Raw genomic sequence first — 23001 nt, 5'->3', positions numbered from 1 at the left:
AAAAAAAAAAAAAAAAAAAAAGAAAAACCAGAGTACCACTAATACACATCATAATAAAAGCACAGAAATTACCTATAATTATCAGAAATGCTGAAATTTTTATAAAAATAACAGCCTCTAGCAGTCACTATAATGCTATGATAACCATATCACTGTTGCATGTAACTATAATTTATGGAGTAAAACTTTGCATAAACTCAGTATCTCTAGTTCTCCCAATATTTCTGGAGTATTGGTCCTAAACACAAGATTCATAGGAAAGGAAAAAAATGAATGAATCACCTAGTTGCACAAGTACTATACATACGGAGTCTCACACCGTATTCATTCTTAAGAGGTCTACCACAGGCACCCACAAATGCTACAACAGGAGCTGGGGGTAATAACCTCCACAACAGCTGGAGCCCAGGACACAAAGAGAGACAACCAAGATGGGTCAAAAAAAAAAAAAAAGCCACTATGTAGCAAATGAGGACAACTGGGAATCAGGTTTTCCATGGAGACAAAAAGTGAAGACTAGGGGAGGCTAGAACGTGTTACAGGCTGGAATAGTGCAAACTCATCTAATATATGCAGACAGACATTTTTTTTAATAATGGACATATGTTTTTTAGCAGAGTCCAGCCAAACAGCTTAGCAATAGCAAAAATCATCTGTGGCAGTAGGTGTATATGCCACCTATTCTGTTTACTAAATACTATTCTCCACTGACTAGAAACAAAGTCCTCAGGGAAACAGCCAGATCCAAGGCTGAGGCACAGGAAATATAAGATAACCCTGGAACATCTTATGTCAGTAAGCATGACAAAGACAGAAATGAACACAGACAAACATAAGGGAAAAGGACACAGAAAAAAGCATGAATAGGGTTTTCACTACCCAAAGCTGGAACAATTTGAGCACCAAAGTTGGTAATAATAATTTCAGATCCTAACTAACTGAAGAACATTAAGAATTCATTTATCACCAGGCAGTGGTGGCGCACATCTTTAATCCTAGCACTCAGGAGGTAGAGACAGGTTGATCTCTGTAAATTCAAAATGGCCAGCCTGGTCTAGAGAGCAAGTTCCAGGACAGGTTCCAAAGCTACAGTGAAACCGTGTCTTGAAGAAAAAAGAAAAAAAAAAGATTCCATTTATCTAGATTACCTTGTATGTGAATACATGATGCATGCATGCTTGTACACATTTGTGTATGGGATGCAAAGACCACAGGAGGATTTCAGGTGTCCTGTTCCATCACTTTCAACATTATCCCTAGGTTGGCCAGTCACAGAGTCCCAGACATCTCCACACTTCTCTGTCCTCCAGTGCTAGGTTTTTACAGGGCTGAGTGCTGGGGATTTAGATTCAGGTCCTCATACTGTCACCCACTATGCCACCTCCCCAGCCCCTGTATCTTCTTAGAGTAAATTAGGAACAACTGGATAGGAACACTGGCGGCAGCAGTGAAACCACTGCTCACAGAGCAGAAGGACAAAGGGCCGAGTACGGCTCCTCAGGCCTCTACCACAGCACTCACTTCTCACCTCCCACGTGTCCCACCTTCTGATGTGCACACAGCTATATGTTGGTGACTGTATTTCAATTACCAACTTTAGAGGGACAAAACATCCATGTCTTAATACAAACTAAGTTCTTACAATAAAACTAACATAAATCTACAAGTGATGAGAGAATTAGAACTCTTGCAATCATTATAAAAATAATTTAGATAAAAAGCTAGGACACTATGTTTGTGAATAAAAATTGGAATGAGGACAAGACTGGTCACACAGATTCAGAATACTCAACATAAAATGCAAATAACAGTGGAGGATTCTGGCAGACAACTTAAAACACCAAAATTAAAACCACCAGTAATAACTGGAAGTGGTGCTGCAGGACTTTAATCCCAGGATTCCGGAGGAAGAGACAGGCAGATCTCTGAGGTCAAAGCCAGCCTGGTCTACAGAGTGAATTCCAGGACAACCAGCTATACACAGAGAAACCCAAGGGGTACGGGGTGGGGGAAGGGCAACACACGTCATGGTACACTGGTAATAGACAAATACACCATGTCCATGTGATCTGATGAGGTTTAAAAAAACAACATATACCATTTCTGCCTCATATGTATAACCTATGTGCACAGGAAATATCAGAAAAAGTATAAAGAACATTCTATAAAAATGGACCTCAACACTCAAGGGTAAAGGTCATGAAAGAAGAATAAAGAAATACTTTAGTTAGAAAACTGTGGGGCTGACAGTTGAACATCTTGAGCAAACATTGGGTTCCATCTCTAACACTACGAGGGGATGTCAGAATACTTCTGACATAGAACTGCGCATGTGTACACGTGTGTGTGCATGCGTGTTTGTGTGTGTGTGTGTGTTACTTTGAAATGTTAAAGTTACACATGGTATCTCTAGATGAGGAACACATGTCATGAAAACTCTGTACAATTATTGCAATCTTTCTGAAGATCAAAAACTTTTTTTTTTTCGGTTTTTACAGACAGGGCTTCTCTGTGTAGCCCTTGCTATCCTGGAACTTGACCAGGCTAGCTGTCAATTCACAGAGATTCACCTGCCTCTGCCGCCTGGGTGCTGTGATTAAAGGTATGTGCCTCCATTAGCTGGCCTTAAAAAACTGTTTTGTTTTTGAGACAGTGTTTCTTTGTATAGCCCTGGCTGTCCTCGAACTTTCTGTAAACCAAACTGACCTTAAATTTAAGAGCTCTACCTGCCTCTGCCTCATGTCATTGCTGGAACTAAAGACTTGTACCACCATGCCTGACTAAAATAATATGTTAATTCAGCAAATGAAATGATTTTACAGCTATTTGTAACTATTGTTATAATGATTTTTAGAGTTCTAAAAATTTATAATTTTCTATTTTACTATCAATTTGAAGATATTATAAAAAGTCTTATATTCATTTGTGCTACAGTTTGAACATAGACTGTATCCCCTGAAAGGTTAATATGTTAAAGGGCTGCTTCCCAGGACGATGATATTTCATGCTATTGGAACCCTTAGTAGTAGACTTAGCCTCAAAAAGGTCCCTGTCAAACTCTGGACATCAGGCCTGCATGCAAGCCCTTTAGCCAGCTGAGTCATTTCATTAGCCCAAATGTCTATGCACCGTCACTAAGAACACATGAATAACCTGGTCTATGTATGGGAAGGATCCGTTTGTTTATCTGTGATAAATTATCAATTTGTATACTCAAAAATATAACCGATAGCTATCTGTGAAGCTCTAGTTGTAAATTATACTCTCTGGCTTCCTGAAGGCTCTCACCATGCACTACAGGCTGGCCTCAAACTGGCGGTCCTCCTGCTCCCTGAGATTACAGACATGGATCAGCATGACCACCAGGAATTACTTTCTTTCTTTTCTTAATTGTATTTTGTAATATCTCTAGTAAACGTATTTTAATAATAATACAAGTTATAATATTATTAGGTTTAAAAGTTTCTCCTTTGTCTTCCTCTGTTGTGTTAGTGGCAAAACCATTGAAAAGGGTCCTACCAGTATGAGCATGGTACCTGCTAACACAGACTGTTCTGAAAAACAGACCAGACTTAAAAAAGTACTCGTATATATGGGCTGAGGATTTAGGTTGCAGATAGATGCCTTCCTAGGCAGCAGGAGCCCTAGTCAGCACCAAAGTGAGAGAGGGTGGATACGCAAAATATAAGCATGAGGTTGTATTAATTACAGACAAGGCAGCATAAGATCATAAGCCTAGATCTAGACTTCCAGGACTCAAATAGCTATACCATTTATCGGCTACATGACTTTCCTATGCCAGTCTCCCTATCTAAAAGCTAAGGGTTCCTGCTATTTATTTCACTAAGGTCTTTACAGCACTGGGCACCCAGGCTGGAGAAATGGCTCAGCAGCTAAGTGCACTTACAGATGCAGAGGACCCAGGTTTGGGTCACAGTAACCAAGCAGTACTCCAGGTTCCTCAGATCCAAGGCCCTCTTCTGGCCTCCACAGGCACTGCATGCACATGGTCACACACATAAACACAAGCAAAACACTCTTATCATAAAAAAAAATAATAATTAAACCCTGACGCACTCAGTGCCTGGCTCACAGTAAACATTCACCAAGCTACAGTTTTACTATTAATTAACTTGTTATAGATGAAAACTGTAAAGTACTAAAATCAGCTAAATCCTTTGTTTAAAAACAGTAAATAAGGATGGGGACACAGAAAAAAAGGACAAGAGGAAAGGAGAAAGACAGACAAACTCAGATAAAATACCGGTTTCTTTTCCTGCATTTTTGCTTCTGCAAAAGAAAAATGGAAGGGGGCACTAGACAGATGGCTCAGCAGACAAGAGCACTGGCTGCTCTTCCATATGTCCCGAGTTCAATTCCCAGCAACCACATGGTGGCTCACAACCATCCATAGTGACATCTGCTGCCCTCTTCTGGCCTGCGGGGACACATGTAGACAGAACACTGTATACATAATAAGTAAATAAATCTTTTTTTTTTTTTAAGAAAGCTATCAGATATGAGAACAATTACAAAGAAAAAAGAAAAATGGAAGGTACTCAGGATAGTAATTAATATATATTTTCTTCCTTTCTCCCTTACATTCCTGAACCATTTTTGTTTCTCCTACACAGAAGCAGACCTGATTTATATTCCTCCAAATCCCTAAACCATCTTTTTGCTACAGCTAACAGCATTTGTTTTAACTCCATCAAAAAGCCTTACATTAGGAAATTATACTCTCGCTTTTATCATTATTTCTCAAAAGAATTTTAAAATGCCAGAAACAAAGAACATTCAATATGCTTTTTGATTATTACCAACAATCACTTTCTTCCTAAATTTCGCTGCAGTTTACATAGATAAAATATCAAGAGAAAAAAAAAACTAAGTAAAGAGACCTGTGTTCTAAAGACTGGGCCAGCAATCCTAAGCTGGTGACTGTGATTTTTGTCCCTTCAGTAAAATAGGGAACAGGCTATTTCTAAGAAGAGCCCATCTGACCACTTCAAAATTCTACAGCTTCTTGTATAGCCTTCAAAATGGAGAGTTCACAAGCAATTCCCTATTTCCCAAGTAAAATGCGCCATAGCCCCTTTCTTTCTCAGAAAACTCTTACTCATCTTTTACTAGGTATCAACCAACTTTTTTCTTGAAATCTACTTAGAACAAATTGCTTCCTATGCTTTGGGACTTCACGATGGGCTATGCCCTCTAGAGATGACTTTGATATGCCATCTACGTCCACGGAGTACCCACACTCTCCACACAGCTGAAGAAGCAGTCAAGAAGCTGAATCTACAAAGCTAACTTAGGTGTCTGTCAAGTTTCCATATTCTCCATCTAGGGGTTCAGTTTAATCTGCAGACATGCAGAGGCCAATGGGCAGCACAACCATAGTGTTAGGCCAGTCTTTTCACATAATGCAAGGAAAATTCAGCCTGGACATTCATACAAAAGTTAACAATCACTCTGGAAGACCGCCTGTGCACCCACCAGGATCGCCCTGGGCTGCCCCCAGCTCCTACCCCATCTTCTCTGTTCTACAGCACTTCTGCTCTTCTTCCACACTAATTCCTGTCATCTAACACTTGTGGGCACTGACTGAAACAAACTCCACTGAACAGGAAGCCTGTCTATCTTACATGAATGACTCGGCTGGGCACAGCGAAAGTTGTGGGGCTTTTAAACCAATAGAGCTTTCCTTCCCAACCCGACTCATCATGTGCTAACCCTATCTCTCAGTGTCCTAGTTCCTCTGCTTTATCTACTGACAGTAGCCTTCCCAAGAAGAGGATATCTGTGTAAGTCCTTCGTCTTTCTCTTTTTCTGCTTCCCCTGTTGGTTCATAGATAATATTCAAGAAACTATAAAATAAAAAATGCTAGATTAAATTTTGTTTTTAGACAGGATCTCACAGGCTGCCCTGGATCTTTCCAAGTAAACCAGGCTTACTTTGAATACAGAGATCCACCTGACTCTGCTTCCTAAATGCTAGGATAAAATGAGTGTGCCACCATGCCTGGCTCCCTCCAAATTAACTTTTCTGGACTGTTAAACCCATAAGCAAAACCTGTTGAGCGTGGGGGGGGGTATATAATTTTTTAATTGTTTTTATTGAGCTATGTATTTTTCTGCACCCCACTCCCCTTCTATATCCACTCCCACAATCCCCATTCCCCATGCCCCCTATTTACGCAGTAGATCTTATCTTTTACTACTTCCTATGCAGATTAGATGTTGAGCATATATTAACAACTATTTGTGGCCTTGGAAAAAAAATTGTTCACTAAATAGCACAAACTCTCTAGATGATCACTGTAGTTACAGCAATATTGTCTTATATAGCTAATACTCATTAGGGGGAAAAAGGAACTAACCTTCCATGCAGATACACCTAATACTCAGCCACAGAAAAACAGGACACTATTTTTATTTGTATTCACAAAGCAAAACTAGAACCTTCCCCATCACCAACTTCCCGTCAAATACGGCCCTCCTATACTGCAACCACTTTAGCGTGTAAGTTCCGAAAGACACAAGCCTGTCAGCAGCCACCATCCCACTTACACTCTTGAGAACAGAAGACAGCGATGCAGAATCACACTCAACAGGAGAGTGTACTGATTAAGGTAAACCGTGAAATGACCGCTTACTGTCTAAGCCACCCAGTTTCCCTCATCTACTGACAAACTCAGAATCAGCCCTAGAATAAATTTACAAGTTGAAACGTGTCAGGCAGGTTGACACAAGCCAGACACTGACTGTGCCTAGGAGAAAAATCTGTGAGCCCTTCCACGACAGTTCAGCTCTGCCTCAACACCCTAAGAAGAAAGGCTATCCGATATATGAGCATGTGAAAATAAGGGTGAATACTCACGATTCACATGCCAGGGCAATGATTAAAACTTACAGGAGCGGGGAAAGAGAAATCTCAACAGAAAGGAATTGCTGAACGCTGTTTGCCCCACAACAAAGGGGCGTATGAAGTGGATTACAACCTGGAAGAGCTCGGTTTTATTTGTTTTAAACGAGCTTTCTAAACACGAGGATGAGTAATAAGAAAGCTTTCAAAAGAGTTACTCTAGAGGCGTAACCCCAGGGACCTGAGGTTTGTCTCTTGCTTCCAAACCCTAGTCTTGCTGTCCCATTTTTTTCTGTCCCAACCCCCACCTCCACCTCCTATTTGTCTGAAATAACTGGTATGTGAAACAATGACCACACTAAATGTAACATGAAAGTCAGTGTTCACAAATGACTGGCAAACTTACAGCCGAGTTGACCTAAATTAACCCTGGCCCATTACCCAGATCCCATCCGGAGGAGACTTGAAAAAATATAACCTCTACACATCAAGAAAGCACTGCAAGAAAACGGGAGTGGGAGTGGAAGGTGGGTGGTGTTCCCAGGCTGTCACCAGGGAATCCAGGCCTTCAAACAGCCCTGTTTTGAAGTCCTGTCTTTAAGTTATCTCTATGGAACTTGGCTCTCAATTTCTCAACCCTAAGAACTAAGATGTTAAAGGGGTCGGGGGTAGTCGGATAAGAACAACCCATCTTCTATGCTTGGGACTCAGAAAACAGCAATGGGCGGCTGACACAGAGCCGGGACACCTGGCAATCCTTGGAAGCCAGTCGGGAGAGTGGGAGGTAAGCGTGCAAATACAGGCACACACGAGTGGGAGGTGAGTTTGCAAGCACATACACACAGCGCGCACACACACAGATACATATACATATATGGGGGGGGGGGAGGAACCAACAGGGAGGCAGGGCCCGACAGCACCAGGAGGACGGGGAGGCAGGGCCGCGCATCCCACGGAGGACCGGGAGTCAGGGCCCGACAGCACCAGGAGGACAAGGAGGCAGGCAGGGCCGAGCAGTACAAGGAGGACAGGGAGGCAGGGCGTGGGAGGTCGGCGAGCACCGAGCCTCGGGAGCCCAGGGGGCGGTGGAACAAAGCCCGGTGCGGCCCGGTTACTTACAACAAGAAGCTCATGTCGGCCGCGGCGTGGGCTGCGGGCTCGGCAGAGCGAAGCCTGGGACGCCCGGCTTGAATCAGAGGGAAGGCGAGGAAGCGAGGAGGACGCACGGCTGCGGGGCGGCCGCCGACTTCTCCGGCTTCTCTGCTTCCAGCGGCCGGCGGAGGAGCGGAAGAGGAAGACCTGGGCTCGTCTGGCTGAGCCGCCTGGAAGCCGAGCTGCCAGGGAAGCGCCGCCCGCCGCGTCCTCCTCGCCAGCTCCGCGCCCCCTTGGAGAGATCTCGCGAGAGCTCAGGCGCCCCACCCACCCCGGAATCACCTTCGGGTCACCTCGGCAGCCGGAGCAGTCCAGCCCAGCCGTGGAGCTTGCGGGAGCACGTGGCTCCGGGTCACGGCCCAGTGTCCAGAGCTGCTCGCCTGCGATCTGAGCCCAGGAGGGAAGTGGACATCCATTCCAGCCCTGGATTTTGTAGAGAGGGAGCGAGTCCCCATCAAGGAGTGCCCAGCAAGGACAGTGGAAGGCCATGGGCTCACTTTCTGTACTCGACTTAAGCAAGCAGCTTGAGCTACAGCCCCAGTCCCTGTTTGCTCACATTTAGAAAAAAGGAGACATTTCTTCTGCTTGGAATGACTTGGAGATGGGATTTTGGATAAGGGATTAAGTGAGTTTTTGAGTTTTTTACTTTTAAAAAAAAAATCTATAGGTATATCTTAAAACACTGGACTCGGAGGAGGTAAGATCAATTATTGAACTGCCGCGGCAGTTAGGGAGACAAGGAGAGCCGAGGTCAGTGCATCGTGAATGTCAGGAAGCAGATTTTCCACGGCCAGTTGTGGGACCGTTCTAAGTACTGATGCACAAAACACTTGATCAACTAAGACTTAGTCAGCCTTGCACTTGGAGAAACTTTAATTCTCACATGCTTAAGAGACTGAGGGCAAAGATTTTTATCTACGGCGGCCCCCTAGATGGCTCAGTAAAGTCGCTTGCCACCAAGCCTGATAACCTGGAACCCCTCTGATAAAGAGAACCAGTTCCCACAAGTTGTCCTCCGACTCCCACACATTCGCACAAATAAATAATAAACAAATAGTTAAGAAAATGTTAAACTTGTTAGTGCTGACTTGGTGGTGCTTGCTTCTGCAACTCAGAAAGAGGACATGTTTGAAGAAAGCCGGGACAACACAGGAAGATAAGCTCTGAGGGGCCTGCGGATGCTTGGCTCTTTACAGTATGCCTCAGCGTGCATTATCTACTTAGGTGTGAAAATAAAGTTCACCCTCCCCCGCCCCCTTTTTAGCACACGATCAGCTCTACAAGTTCTCAAGGACTCTAAATGAAACGATGTGCAGATATTAACCCAACTTGAGCTTACCATTCCAAAAGGCAAGACACCTGAAGGTGATGCAAATATTAAATTTATTCTATTTCATTAATATACCCGTAGTTTGCTGTGTTGAGTGGTTTTAAGAAGAAAAGAAAAACTAAATGCAAGAAAACTGAGCCTTGTGTTTTCTCAGGAACAGCAGATAATAATTTGAAAAGACAGCCTCGAAAGATAAGAAGAGGCCAAGATGTGGTGGTACATGCCCTTGGTCCCAAAGCAGGGAGGCAGAAGCAGACAGATCTGGTCTACATATTGAATTCCAAGCCAACCAAAGACCGGGTCTTAAAAAATGAAAGAGAAAAAGGCAGCAAACGGATTTACTATAATGAAAACAATAGTTTGGTGATGTAAAATGACATTTACCTCAACAAGTTAGTATTTGAGAAAGAATAGTTGAGGCAACACATCAGAGCCTAGCGTCACCTATTTCTGTTTACTGGTTTGTTTGTTTTGTTTTTTAGAAACAGGATTTCTCTGTGTAGCTCTGAAGCTAGTACTGAAACTCACTCTGCAGACTAGGCTGGCCTCGAACTCACAGATATCCGCCTGCCTCTGCCTCCCAAGTGCTGGGATTAAAGGCGTGCGCCACCACCACCCGGCAGTCTCAACAATTCTTTAACTGTGGTCCTGGCAACCAGTCATGGCTGTGTGCTTAGGAAAGAAGGCTGAAGAGAGCAAGAGGATATTGAGTGTGAGTCCAGCTCCAGTTTGGATATGTCTAATTTGAGTTGTCTGTTAAGCACCCAGGTCAAGTTTCGACCTCCCATGATGCCTGGGAGAAATCTAAACCAAAAACATGAATGTAGGAATCTTCGGCAAGTGAATGGCTTTTGAACTCTCAGAAGGAGCTCCAAATAGGAAGTTATATGCCATGTAAAAATAGACCAAGCAGGGCATTACCTGTAAACATCTGTGTTTCTTCTTTAATCCTCTTTCCAAAATAGAAATGGGATCTCATCAAGCCTCTAGATCTAATCTACCAGCTCACAGAAAATACAGGTGAGAAAAGGAAGTGGGGAGAAAAGTGAAAATTTTACCACGTGCAGTCAGCCAAGTTCAGACTATAGGGAAACTGTGCCAGACCCGATCCCTTCAACAAAAGAGAGGAAAGGCACTGAAGGAGAAACTGGTGACAAAATGCTTGATAATCGGCCTGGTGAGGCTGAATTGTGTTTGTCCCCATAGACTGGAGAAGGCTGCTTTGCTCAGCTTTGCCTAGAGAAGCTTCATTCCGCAGTAGGAAGCAGTTAATGACTCATAACCGGTTAAAGTCCTGGGGAAAGGTGACAGGTAAGTGTTGACCCCAACTGGGACACCTACATCTACTCACCACACACACACACACACACACACACACACACACACACACACACACCCCTCAGGAAGCATGGAAGAAGGGGTGGGAAGAACGTAAGAGCTGGAGGGCAGGAGGGAGTGTTAAGAAGTAGTCTTTGGAGTTAACACGGCCACCACATTCACACTCACCGCAGCTATGATGACCTGCGGGAGATCAAGCCGAGATCAGTCAGTCAGCCTTCCGGATGGCAGCACTAGTTGTACGCAGTGGGTTCAAAATGAAGAAGAAGACAGGAAAGTGGGAAGGGGATGTTAGGGAGAGTGTCCAGAGGGATTAGGAGGGAGCTGGGGGTAGATATGATCATGATACCTTATATATAGGTATGAATTGTCAATGAATAAGTAAAACATCTTTTCATAAAGTTGCCAGAAGTGAAAATAATGCTTTTTGAACTAAAGGAATCATTATTTGCCCCACATTAGCCAGCTTTCTGCATCTATTTAAAGATACAGTCTTTCAACTGTACAACTAAAAACGGACGTTACTAATGTCAGAAGGAAGAAGTGCTTACCCCAGCCCCAATTCTTCAGAACCCTCAGGTAGCTATTCTCTTTTGATTAAGAAATGTTATCTGCTTTTGATAGAATGGACATCTAAACAGCAAATCTAGAAAAAGATATCTGGCGACCAAGACTTAGTAACCTGATAATATGCAATGTGTCCTACAGGGGTGTTTTGGCTGTGTACTATTTAGATAGCTAGGATAATTATTCTATCTGATTAGTCCATTGCATAAGATTGTTTTTGCACAAATATTTCTATGAGCCAATCACTTTAAATTTTCAAATATTTTATTACCTTTTAATTTCTTTTATGTTTGATTTTTTTCATCTATGGCTTATAATTTTTCATGAGGCTGAAAAATTTCCCCCCTTTTTATAAACAAGGAAAAGAGTATAACTTGCCCAAGATCACAGCTACTAAGTACAATCTGAATTTAGGAATCTCTGTTTCCCCATTCCTTTCCCATCCCAGCTACATTGATTTAAAATGAATATATTATAAGTAAATTGTGTCATGTTACACAATTCTACTTACGTTTCATCAGAGATAAACTATATTTATAAGTGCTTCTAGGGATAGAGTGGTTTGACCTAGAAAAGAATGGAAGGTCTGGGCAGATGCTCAGGAATGGTTGCTGTGTGAACATGAAGATCAGAGTTGGATGCCCAGCACCCACATAAAAAACAAGCACAGCTAGGTGGTGGTGGCGCACGCCTTTAATCCCAGCACTCAGGAGGCAGAGTCAGGTGGATCTCTTGTCAGTTCGAGGCCAGCCTGGTCTAAAGAATGAGTTCCAGGACAGGCTCCAAAGCTACACAGAGAAACCCTGTCTCAAAAAAGAAAAGAAAAAAAAAAGAAAACAAACAAACAAAAAAGCTGGGCATGGCTTTAATCCCAGAGCTCAGGAGGTAAAGACAGTCAGATCTCTGAGTCTACAGCCATCGTTACATGACGAGACTCTATCTCAAAACAACAGAAAAGAAATACAGGCACACTGGTCATGGTCTGTATCCACAACACTGGGGATAGGGGAAGAGACAGGAAGATTCCAACGACTTGCTCGTTGTTTAGCCCACCCAGTCAAAATGGCCAGCTCCCAAATCAGTGGGAGACCCTGTCTCAAAAACTGAGGTAAGACAACTAGGAAAACACCCAGTGACCTCCACATGTGCACACTTTCAACACACACAATAATGGAAGCATGAAAGTTGGTTTAGAAACCTTGGTGTCTCTTTTTCTTTTTATGGTGGTGGGTGGGGGGATTCTTCAGACAGGGTTTATTTGTGTAGCTTTAGAGCCTGTCCTGAATCTCACTCTGTAGACCAGGCTGGCCTCGAACTCACAAAAATCTACCTGCCTCTGCCTTCGGAGTGCTGGGATTAAAGCTGTGCACTGCTACAGGCTGGCTAAACTTGGTGTATTATTATTATTATTATTATTATTATTATTTTATTATTATTATTTTATTATTATTATTATTATTTTATGCATATGAGTTCTCTATCTGCATGTATGCCTTTATGCCATGAGAGGGCATCAGATCCCACTATAGATGGTTTTGAGCCACCACGTGCAGGCTGGGAGTTGAACTCAGTAACTCTGGAAGATCAGCTAGAGCTCTCAACGGCTGAGCCATCTCTCCAGCCTGCTTGGTATCTCTTGATGCATTCCTTTATGAAAAACAAAAAATGATAAAGCAGAACAAATGTATCTTTACTGAAGGTGGAAGAAAAATAAATTTTCTCTTGATCACAAACCTAATATACTTCTACTTCAAATTGTTCATTCTTTGCAAATGGACACATTCATGCAGATAAAGGCTACATTTTGGTGAATAAGGGACAAATTGTACGATTGCCCACTTGACATACCTTTATTGTCTAGAGGGGCTTGAGGGGAAAAAAGGAATGTGTAGAAGACATAGCCCCTGTCTTATGAATCATATAACTAAAAATTAGTAAATGAGTAATAATTACAAATTAGATGTTTGCACTTTGACATCTCTGTACCCTAAGTGTACGAGCCCCCAGGATGCGGTGTGGAAGCTGAAGCCATTTTCCCAAGTGACCCTTCCAGCCAACCAGCCCCTTCAGATGGGGGCTCCAAGACTAGCACACGCAGCTCAGCCTCCAGCAGCAGCTGCACCATCTGTAGTTGGCTTACCTGCTGCTACATCCTGGCAACCAGGCCTGATGGCCCAGATGGCAACCACTGCAGCCGGTGTGGCTGTAGTCTCTACTGTGGGACACACCCTGGGTCATGCCATCACTGGGGCTTCAGTGGAGGTGGTAATGCTGCGCCTGCAAATCCTGACATCACTCACCAGGAGCCTCAGGGAACCCAGCTGCTGGGCCAGCAGTCTGATGGGCCTTGCTCTCTGGAGAGCATCCAGAACCAGAGTGACGTCAAGCTGGGCGAGAACTTCAACAAGGTTCTTTGGCAGTACAGGATTGCACAAGGCGTAATCGAGAAGTTCAAACTGCCCAGGCAGTGTGAAACAGGCCTTTAATTCCAGCACTTAGGAGGCAGAGCAGGCAAATCTCTATGAGTTCGAGGCCAGCCCAGTCTACAGAGTGAGTTCCAGGATGGCCAAGGCTACACCAGGAAACTTTGCCTTGAAAAATCAAAAAAAAAAAAAAAATTCAAATGGAAGAGACAGGAATTGTCCCTACATACTTGATAGAGCAAGTGTGAACCCTAAGTAAACAAACCTCTTATTTCAAATAACTTCATTGCTTCAGAAAGGCCATGAAAGACAGTTCTAACTGTATAGATGTTCACCCAGCGTTGGGCTCTGGACAAGCGTTTAGCCTCCTTGAACCAACCGTATTGTGTTCTATGAATTAATGAAAATTAAGTGATTTTGTTCTGAAAAAAAAGAAAGAAAAGAAAAATTATGAGGAAAGATGTGTGTTCTGTGTGAATACATATTACAAGGCTATCTCTTGCCAGCACTTGGGAAGCAGAAGCAGGTGGATCTCTATGTATACCAGGCCAGCCATTGTGAGACCCTTTCTCAAACAAACAAAATGTCTCTCATTTTGGTGATCAGAGTATTGGATCCTGTGTATCCAGAAACAAGTAGTGTAGAAGGGTGAGGCTAACAGAGGGCTTGCCTGGCAATGGTGGCCCTGGGTTTAGCCTATAACATCCCCTAAAAGAGTGGATACTGTGTATTTATGTCTCACATTCAAATTACCATTGCATTTATAAACAGCATAACTTCATAGGAAGTGTTATTCCAAGGTGTTTTGACGCACCACGGGAACGTTGATTCTACTCCACTCCGTCCCCAAGAGTCAGCTTCATGGGACTTTTTAGGAAACGCTGTCTATAGTATAAGTTTGAGGATCTCAGTCCGTAGGACAAAAGCTAGATGGGCTCTCTTGTGGGCTGGAATTGTAGCTCGGTGGTAAACCCAAGCCCTAGACCAACGCCAACACCCGGGAGAGAAACTGAGTGGCTGAGTGGGTGAAGTCGCCTGCTGACCTCAGTTTGATCTCCAGAACTCAACGGTTGAGAGAAAGAACTACCTCCTGAAGGTTGTTTTCTGACTTCCACACTCAAGCTGTGGCGCATGCACTGTGGCAAACGTGCACTCCGCCCCCCACCACACACACACAAATCTTTCCAAAGTAAGATAAAAACGGACCTTGTACTTTTTCGGTAAATGCATAGATTTATTTCTTGGTCATAAAGTTTATCGTTGCCCACAATGGTCTTCCCTACAAGACACAGCAGTTACTTCGTTACTATGCTGCATGCAGATGAGGAAAAGGAGAATCCCCTTGAAGTTATCCAAAGTTATTTATCACCAAGGGGAAGGCCATTGCCGAGGTCTGAAGTCTAAAATTAACTCTACCAGCTGCGATTCGGTTTGCTTCGTATAACGCGTGGGCGCAGGGGACTCGGTCTGCTAGGTTCGCTGGCTTCTTCATTCCAGTCTACTCTTACAAAGTTCGTTTGCCTGGAGTGCATGCTGTCCACAAGGCATGGTAACTAAGCAGCTTGGAAATATAGGGAGACTAAACAAGCCTCTCCTTGAACCTCAGAAAAGCCTGGAAACGGTGTGGGAGATGGAGGAGGAGTCACAGCTTGAGTTGGCCAGAGGGAGGCTTAACTTTTAACCTTGTTGAAATTTCCCAGAGAGCAGGCTGCTGGCGTGCTGTCGGAGGGAGCTCAGCAGATAAAGGCGTCGTTTCAAGGAGGCTATGTTTTTAGCCCTTCATCCCCTGGAGGTCCTGTAGCCTGAAGGACCATATATAGACATAAAGAGCATCCCGACTGGGTACCACTTAAAAATACTCTAGGAACCAGCAGCTGCTACTTCCTCCCACACGTTTACAGTTAGCTGGCTTAATAAAACGGCACTTATTCTAAGAGCTGCTGCCTTGGGGGGTAGGCAGGGGTGCCCTAGGTTTATTTTGTCTCCTCCTGTTTAGCTCTCCACCTCAGAACAAAAAGCAGCCCAGCAGAATGTAAGGGGTCAGTTATGGAATTTAAGGGGTTGTATAAATTTAAATAATGAAATGGGCAAACCTTCCGGAGGCAAAGACAGAATTGCTGAGTAGGCTCTATAGTGAGTCCCTGGCCAAAGAAAAGACAGGAGAGGAAGAAGAGGAGGGGAGAGGAAAATAGAGAAGAGAGGAGGAGGAAAGGAAAGGAGGGAACTCATCTTCCTACACAGTTTTTAATCCCTGTCTGTGAGACTGATGGAATCCAAGAACCCCAGGCACTCCCTGTTTGGCCATTTTTTTTCTCCCTCACCAACAGCCATTGCTACACCTGCTTCTTGGCATCTCTGTCATGTTTTCTTTAGTTGTCATAGTGACAACCATAGCAACCTGAGCAGGCCACAATCCTCTTAGAGCTGGAGACGTGCTATTCCACCTTAAATAACACAATTACCCTGTCCTGCCCCCCGTAGGAATCTGACCCATATAGTCAAAGCATTTCTCTTGCCTCAGGGAAAGTAATGCAAATCCTCCAGGCTATTTCTGTGCTTAGGACTCTGTGGTTTCAAAGTACCCACCAGCCCCCACCCCTGAAAAAAATCAAAACAATCCATTTTGAAATCCGATTTGTTTTCAAATAATTCTGTTTTCCTACTAACCATTTAATGCTAAAATAAAACCTTACCTAGATATGGTGGCGCACACCTGTGATCCCAGCATTCCAGAGGCTAAGGCAGAAAATTAAAAGTGTAAGCCCTAGGTCATACAGTAAAATTTTATCTTAAAAAAACAAAAGGGAGGGGGCTAGAGAAATGGCTCAGAGGTTAAGAGCACTGGTTGCTCTCCCAGAGGTCATGAGTTCGAGTCCTAGCAACCACATGGTGTCTCACGATCATCTGTAATGAGATCTGGTACCTTCATCTGGCATGGGGATGTAAATTCAGGAGGAACATTATATACATAATAAATATATTTTTTTAAAAAAAGCAACAAAAAAGGGACCCTTGTAGTGATGGATTCTGAGACCTCAGTTGGCCCTTCCTGGAGAATCTCCTGTAGACCCTGTCATTAACATTTAAGAGATATCTGCTATAACCCAATAACCATCTAACAATGAGGTCAAGAAAGAGACAGACAACATCACATCTCAAAATACATCTCTAGCTTCAGAAACTTCCCTGTAAGAGGTCATCACCACACAGAAGAATCCCTCACCACAGGACTGTACACATGGGATAGAGGTCCCCATCTGGGGACAAGGGGTTACTTTAATATGAAACACAATCTTTTTTTTTTTAATTTTCTCTTTCCTTTTGCTTTGTTCTTTTTAAAAAATATTTATTATTTTGAATTCAGTCATATGTGTATTGCCTGAGTATATGTGCACAATATGCCCACAGAGGGCAGAAGAATGTGTAGGGTTCCCTGGACCTGGAGTTCCAGGCGTTTATAAACCAGTTGACATGTGCAGGAGCTATACCTGGGTCTTCAGCAAGAGTAGCAAGTGCTCTTAACGACTGAGCCATCTCTCTAGCCTCACCTTTTTATTTGTGTCTGTGTTGGGGGCGATGCAAGTACATGCAGAAACCAGATGTCAACATCACCGTCTTCCTCAAATGCACCCTACATTAGGTTTTGAGACAAGAACTCTTACTGAAGCTGCAGCTCACTGATTAGGCTAGGCCCACTGGCCAACAAGTTCCTGGTATCTATCTCCTGGTATCCTGGTATCTATATATCCATCTACTGAGTGCTGAGAGACCATGGCCAGCTTTTTGTGTAGGTGCCAGTCATCGCAACTTGGTCAGGTCCTCGTGCTTCAGCGACAAGTGCTTTGTCCACCGAGCCATTTCCCCAGTTCAAAAAAACAATCTTAACGAATTAGTAATCCTTTTCTGGGTGTGGAAAATCTGATGGAGAATAAAGACAGAGAGAGGTGTCTTTGTGGTCTATCCTGTCCCTTTAAGAGACAAGCCCCTCTCCCTCCCTCCACCATCCACAGAGGCAGGCAGATCTTCCCTGCATCTTCCTTCCACTTCCAACCTGAGTCTCTTCCTTTCCATCTCTCCCAAAGAGGCAGTTTCTGCCTTGCTCCCTTCTCCCCACTTCTCCCCTTCCACCCCTTTCTATTTCTCTTGCTCTCTTGCTCTCTCTGCCCCTCTCTGCTCTTCTCCCTTCTTTCCTTCTCCCTTTCCCCCTTCTCTTCCATAACCCACTAAATAAATATTCAACCTCACTCTGCATGGCATGCTTATCCATCTATCTCTCCCCCACATCCACCAAGACAAGCTGATCTTCAGCTTCCAGCCAGAGCCTTCCTTTCTATCTCTCTCCCAAAGAGGTAGCTGCTGCTGTGGCTCCCCTCCTCCCCACCCTTCTCCCTGGTTCTCTCTTCTCTCTCTCTCTCTCTCTCTCTCTCTCTCTCTCTGCCTCTCTCTGCTCTTCTCCCTTCTCCCCTCTTTCCCTTCCCCTCCATAACCCACTAAATAAATATCCAACCTCACTCTGCATGGTGTATCTATTCATCTGTTTCTCACCCGCCAGGGCTGAGGTTCCTTGTGGGACTGGGTGCCCCTTCTTGGTCTCTCACCCACCATGCAGCTCTGTGTGTGCCTAGGACCTGCTGGTCCTCGTGGCCTTCGGACCACTCGGGGGCTCCATGCTTGGGACTGGCTGCCTTTGTGGCCCACCAAGGTCTCATGGCTTGCAGTGGTCTCATGGCCTGCCGTGGTCTCATAGCCCGCTGCCGCCACTTGGGGTCCTGCCATGACAATCACCTGTGATAAGTTAGAATAATGACTTTCAGTAAGATTAAGAAACTTTTCTAGGTTGAACGTAACTTGTGTTAATAACAGTTAATAAAGAAAATACTAGCTGGTTGCTGGTGGCTCACACCTTTAATCCCAGTACTCATGAGGCAGAGGCAGTCAGATCTGTGTGAGTTTGAGACCAGCCTGGTGGTCTACAGAAGGAGTTCCAGGATAGCCAGGGCTCCACAGGAAAACCCTGTCTCCAAAACAAAACTCTAACCTGTATTAAACATTTTATGTATCTAAGCACTGTTTTGTTTTTGCTTTGCTTTATTTAATTTACCATTATGCTAGGAATACCATTCTTATCTCTGTTTCGTAGACAGGAAAACTAAGATCGCCAGTGAGGACAGGTAACGCCGATATCAGAGAAAGCTTTGAGGATTGGAATCAATGTTCCAAATCATCATGCCACGCCCAGACATTTGCTATGACATCTCCCTTAGTTTCTTTAACCATTGCTGTGGCAAAACACGTGAAGAAACAACTTATGGAAAGAAAGGTATAGCTCACAGTGTTAGAGCTTCAGCTATCACGGAGGGTGGGGAGGGAGTCCAGGTAGGAAACAGGGAGAGCCAGCTCAGACCCACAAACAAACGTAAACTCTACTCCAGCCACCATTTCGAGCAGCTGGTGCCACCTCCTCAGGACTCTACAGCCTTCAAAATGGTGCCATAAACTGGGAGTTGAGCTCTCAAAACACGAGCCTATGGGGGCTGTTCAGATCCAAATCGTAAGAGCCTCTTACTTTTCCTTGGTGTTGTGTTTATTGGTTTTCCTACTGTGGATTGAACTCAGGGCTTCACTCATGCGCTAGCCAAGCACTCCACCTAGTCTGTCAGCTGTTTTTTGCTTCACTCATGCGCTAGCCAAGCACTCCACCTAGTCTGTCAGCTGTTTTTTGTTTTTGGTTTTTTTTTTTCTTTTTGTTTTTTTTTTTTTTTATCTCTAAGCTGCCCGGGTTGCCCTTGAACGGCAATCCTGCCTTAGGCGTCCCAAGTAGCTGGGATTCCAGGCACGCATACCCCTCCAGGTTCAGTTCTGTTTCCACCTCCTAAGCCATATACTATGACTTCTTCGTACGCTACTCTCTTGCTAGCATGAGGCTCTCTTACGGCCGCTATTTCTTATATGTGTTAGAAGCCAACTCAGCAAACTTGTTTGTATTGTGTCTTTTTTTTTTTTCACTGTGTAGGCCTGGCTATCCTGGAACTCACTCTGTAGACCAGGCTGGCCTCTGCCTCTCCAGAGTGCACCACCACCATCTGGCTGGTATTATCTCTAAATTGGGGGAAAACAAATTAGTATCTGTGGACTCCATAATAACTCCTATACAGGATTTTTTTTTCCCATTTTCTCCTTCATTCTCTATCATACTTTGTTAAATAGATGCCCACTCAAATGTCTCCTCTTAGATGAGTTAACCCAAGTAGTTGACCAGAAAAAGTATCCGAGTAACAAGAAAGTATCAGAATCCCCTGAGAGGGCCAATGGTTTGTTGTCACAATGTTTTTAACACTTGGTTTTACCCACCTGTAGCAAAAACAAAAACAAAACAAAATAAACAACCAGCACAAAACACACAAAGGTACTAGCTAGTTCCACAAGCCAGCCTTCTATGGAATGTTTATAGTTAAACTGTTCCAGCATGTCAAGTGGCTGAAAGGGCAAAGCCCAAAACGGGGTTAACCATTCCTTCATCAATCAGAAGGTAAGAAAATGCCTCACAGATGTGGTCACATGCCAGTCTGATCCAGGCAGCTCCTCAGTTGAGGCCTGTCTTCCCAGGTGACTGGGTGATGGACACCTGAAAGCTGAAGATAACTAATACAGATAGACTCCGCTAGAGAAGTGGAACTCACAGCTTCAGAACTCCAAACTCTGGAGCACTTGCTGGCCATTGTCCTTCCTCATTAATGTGCATTTCCTTACCGGGCCTTACTTTCTTCTTAATGTTTATCCATGACTATGTGCAGAATGTTAGAAAGTTCAGTGTTGCCTCCATTTCTGTTGTAGAGAAATGCCCGCTGCGAGTATGCTCCCTCATCCGAACAGCACACAGATGACTGACACAAAGAGACAACGGAGCTGTCTGGAGACGGTTGGAGAGCTTGACTATGTTCATTTAATGCATCCTGTAGTTATGAGGGGAGCAGGCCTGCTTTCCATCATGCCCGGCTCCTGCATGGCTAGCTTTGCTTCGGAAATAACAACACACAAATTGTATTCTTTTCAACACTGCCTGGTCCATTATATCTAGCCTCTTACTGGCTAACTCTCACATCTTGATTAACCCATCTCTACTAATGTGTGTAGCACCACAAGGTGGTGGCTTACAGAGAAGATTCTAGCCTACGTCCATCTTGGGTTGGAGCTTCATCGCGACGGCCTCACTTCCCTTCTTCCCAGCATTCTGTTCTGCCTATTCCACCCACCTATGTTCTGACCTATCGGGCCAAGCAGTTTATTAATTAACCAATGAAACAACAGATAGATAGAAGACCCACCTACATCAGCATCCCATGCTCAGTCACTGAGGACTTACAGTCCCCTACTCCAAAGCTACTAGATAGACAACAGGACAGATGCACATTGCTCCATCAACAAGACCATGTCATTTGGTATGTAGTCTTCTTATATGTTGTAACCTGTGTCCTGGCAATGATGTCTGCTGCAGGATCCCACCTGCTTGTTCATTCTTGCTTAGGGGGAGGCATGTGGATTGAGAAACTGCAGGTGGAGATAACAGAGACACAGAAGAAACGGACATAGGACAGATCCGGGAGGACTGTCCGTGAACACTGCGGCAGCCTCGGGTTTATTTTTCACCCCAAGCCCAAGGGGAAGGCAAAAAGACATTATTTATTTATTTTTTATCCTGATACAAGGAGCAAACAAGAATTCAAAACAATGAGGAGCAAAGCATCCAGTAGCTACACCTTAGGCTCGAACATCCTGTTATCTACGTAAAACATACAACAACTTCACCTTAGGCCTGTTGTGTGACCTTTGGTTTGTCTGCTTGAACTCTCTAACCCTAAGTCCAGGTGGACCAGAGCCATGTCTATGGGCTCCCACACTAATATAACCAGGAGTTTTGCTATACAACTTATATTTTGAGATTATAACATATCATTTCCCTCTTTTCTTTCTTCCCTGCCACCCATCCCATATCCCAAATTCATGGCCTCTTTTTCTTTCAGTGTTGTTACATATACATAATATAAATTCCTAAGTGTATAAATACAACCTACTCAGTCCATGTAATATTAGTTGTTTTCAGGCCGACCATTTGGTATCGGACTACCAACTGGTGTGTTCTTCCCTGGAGAACACTGTTTTTCCCACTCTCAGCATGCCTTAGCTGCCTGTAGTTCTCTGTCTAGGCTTGAAGCCTTGTGAGCTTTCTCTGTATAACCAGCTTTTATTTTTAAATATGAAACTTCGGGTTATCATAAAGCACTGTGAATTGGTTGTCCTTGTCATACTGGCGATCGAGGCTAGACCCTCACACATGCCCTATAATCTCTGCATGGAGGGCACACTTTCCCAGATCAGCATTCTAAAATTTGCATACCAATGTCAGATTTCCCAAAATATTCTTCCTCAAAAATAAGAGGCCAAATACAATAATTGACTACTACCAGTACTAAAAAATAGAACTATTTGGAGGGAGAAAGGGGACCCCGGGGATGAGGGAGGGAGCACAAGCGCTATAGGGGAGAGGGGATATGAGCAACAGACAGCGACATGAAAACATCAGAATGAACCCTTTGTTCTGTATTTTATATGCCAACCAAAAAGGAGGGGTGCCAATACTGGAATAAAATTAAAGGTCTGTTTTTATTATTTTTACTTATGTGTATCTCTGTAAGCCAGATGCTTTTAGTAACCAAGGAAGCCAGAGAGGATGCCAGATGCCCTGGACCTGGAGTTACAGGCAGTGTGAGCTGCCGAGGTGAGTGCTGGTAATCAAAGTCAGGGTCTCTAGAAGAGCAGCCAGTGTTTTTAAACACTGATCCGTCTCTCCAGCTCTTGAAATGTATTTTAAAATAAGCATACAGCATAAGTGTATGGTGTTCTGCCATATCTTAGGCTTCATAAAGTATGACATCAGTTTCTTATTGGTGATATAAAAAAATACTGTACACTTATATGCTAAAACAACTTAAATTTATTGTTTCAAACTTCTGGAGGTCCAGTGCAGAAATGGGACAGACTGTGCTAAAATCCAGACTTTCTCAGGGCTGTGTTCCATCTGGGGCACTAGGAGAGGTGCCTTTGTCTCACATTCCCAGGCTCCTGGGGACTTCCTGTTTTCCTTAGCCCAAGGCTCCATTCTTCCATCTGCAAAGTAAATCACTCATTGTTACCTGTGGTGAGATTATGCAGTTCCTTAGCTTTTGTCTTTACAGTATTTTCTTTATAGAAAAAAGAAAGAAAAGTATTTCACGAGTCTGCCAGAAAACAATTTGGAAAACTATGCTAGTGGATTTTTCTTTTCTTTT

General features: G+C 43.8%; 1 protein-coding gene and 1 pseudogene across 1 annotated transcript in view; one reads left to right on the top strand and one right to left on the bottom strand.

Moving 5' to 3' along the window:
* The window catches only part of Mob1b (MOB kinase activator 1B), a 36653-nt gene extending 28425 nt beyond the window's left edge, over positions 1-8228 (bottom strand). The window contains exon 1 of the mRNA XM_005359458.3: positions 7985-8228. Within this exon, the coding sequence (XP_005359515.1) occupies positions 7985-7998 (14 nt within the window). The 5' untranslated portion in view covers positions 7999-8228. The remainder of the gene's footprint in view (positions 1-7984) is intronic.
* Positions 8229-10008: 1780 nt separating this feature from the next.
* Positions 10009-13738, top strand: LOC101987708 (annotated as a pseudogene).
* The last annotated feature ends 9263 nt before the right edge of the window (positions 13739-23001 follow it).

This window comes from Microtus ochrogaster, linkage group LG1, assembly GCF_000317375.1.
Source record: "Microtus ochrogaster isolate Prairie Vole_2 linkage group LG1, MicOch1.0, whole genome shotgun sequence".
Classification (NCBI taxonomy): Eukaryota; Metazoa; Chordata; class Mammalia; order Rodentia; family Cricetidae; genus Microtus; species Microtus ochrogaster.
This window is presented reverse-complemented; position numbering and strand designations above follow the sequence as displayed.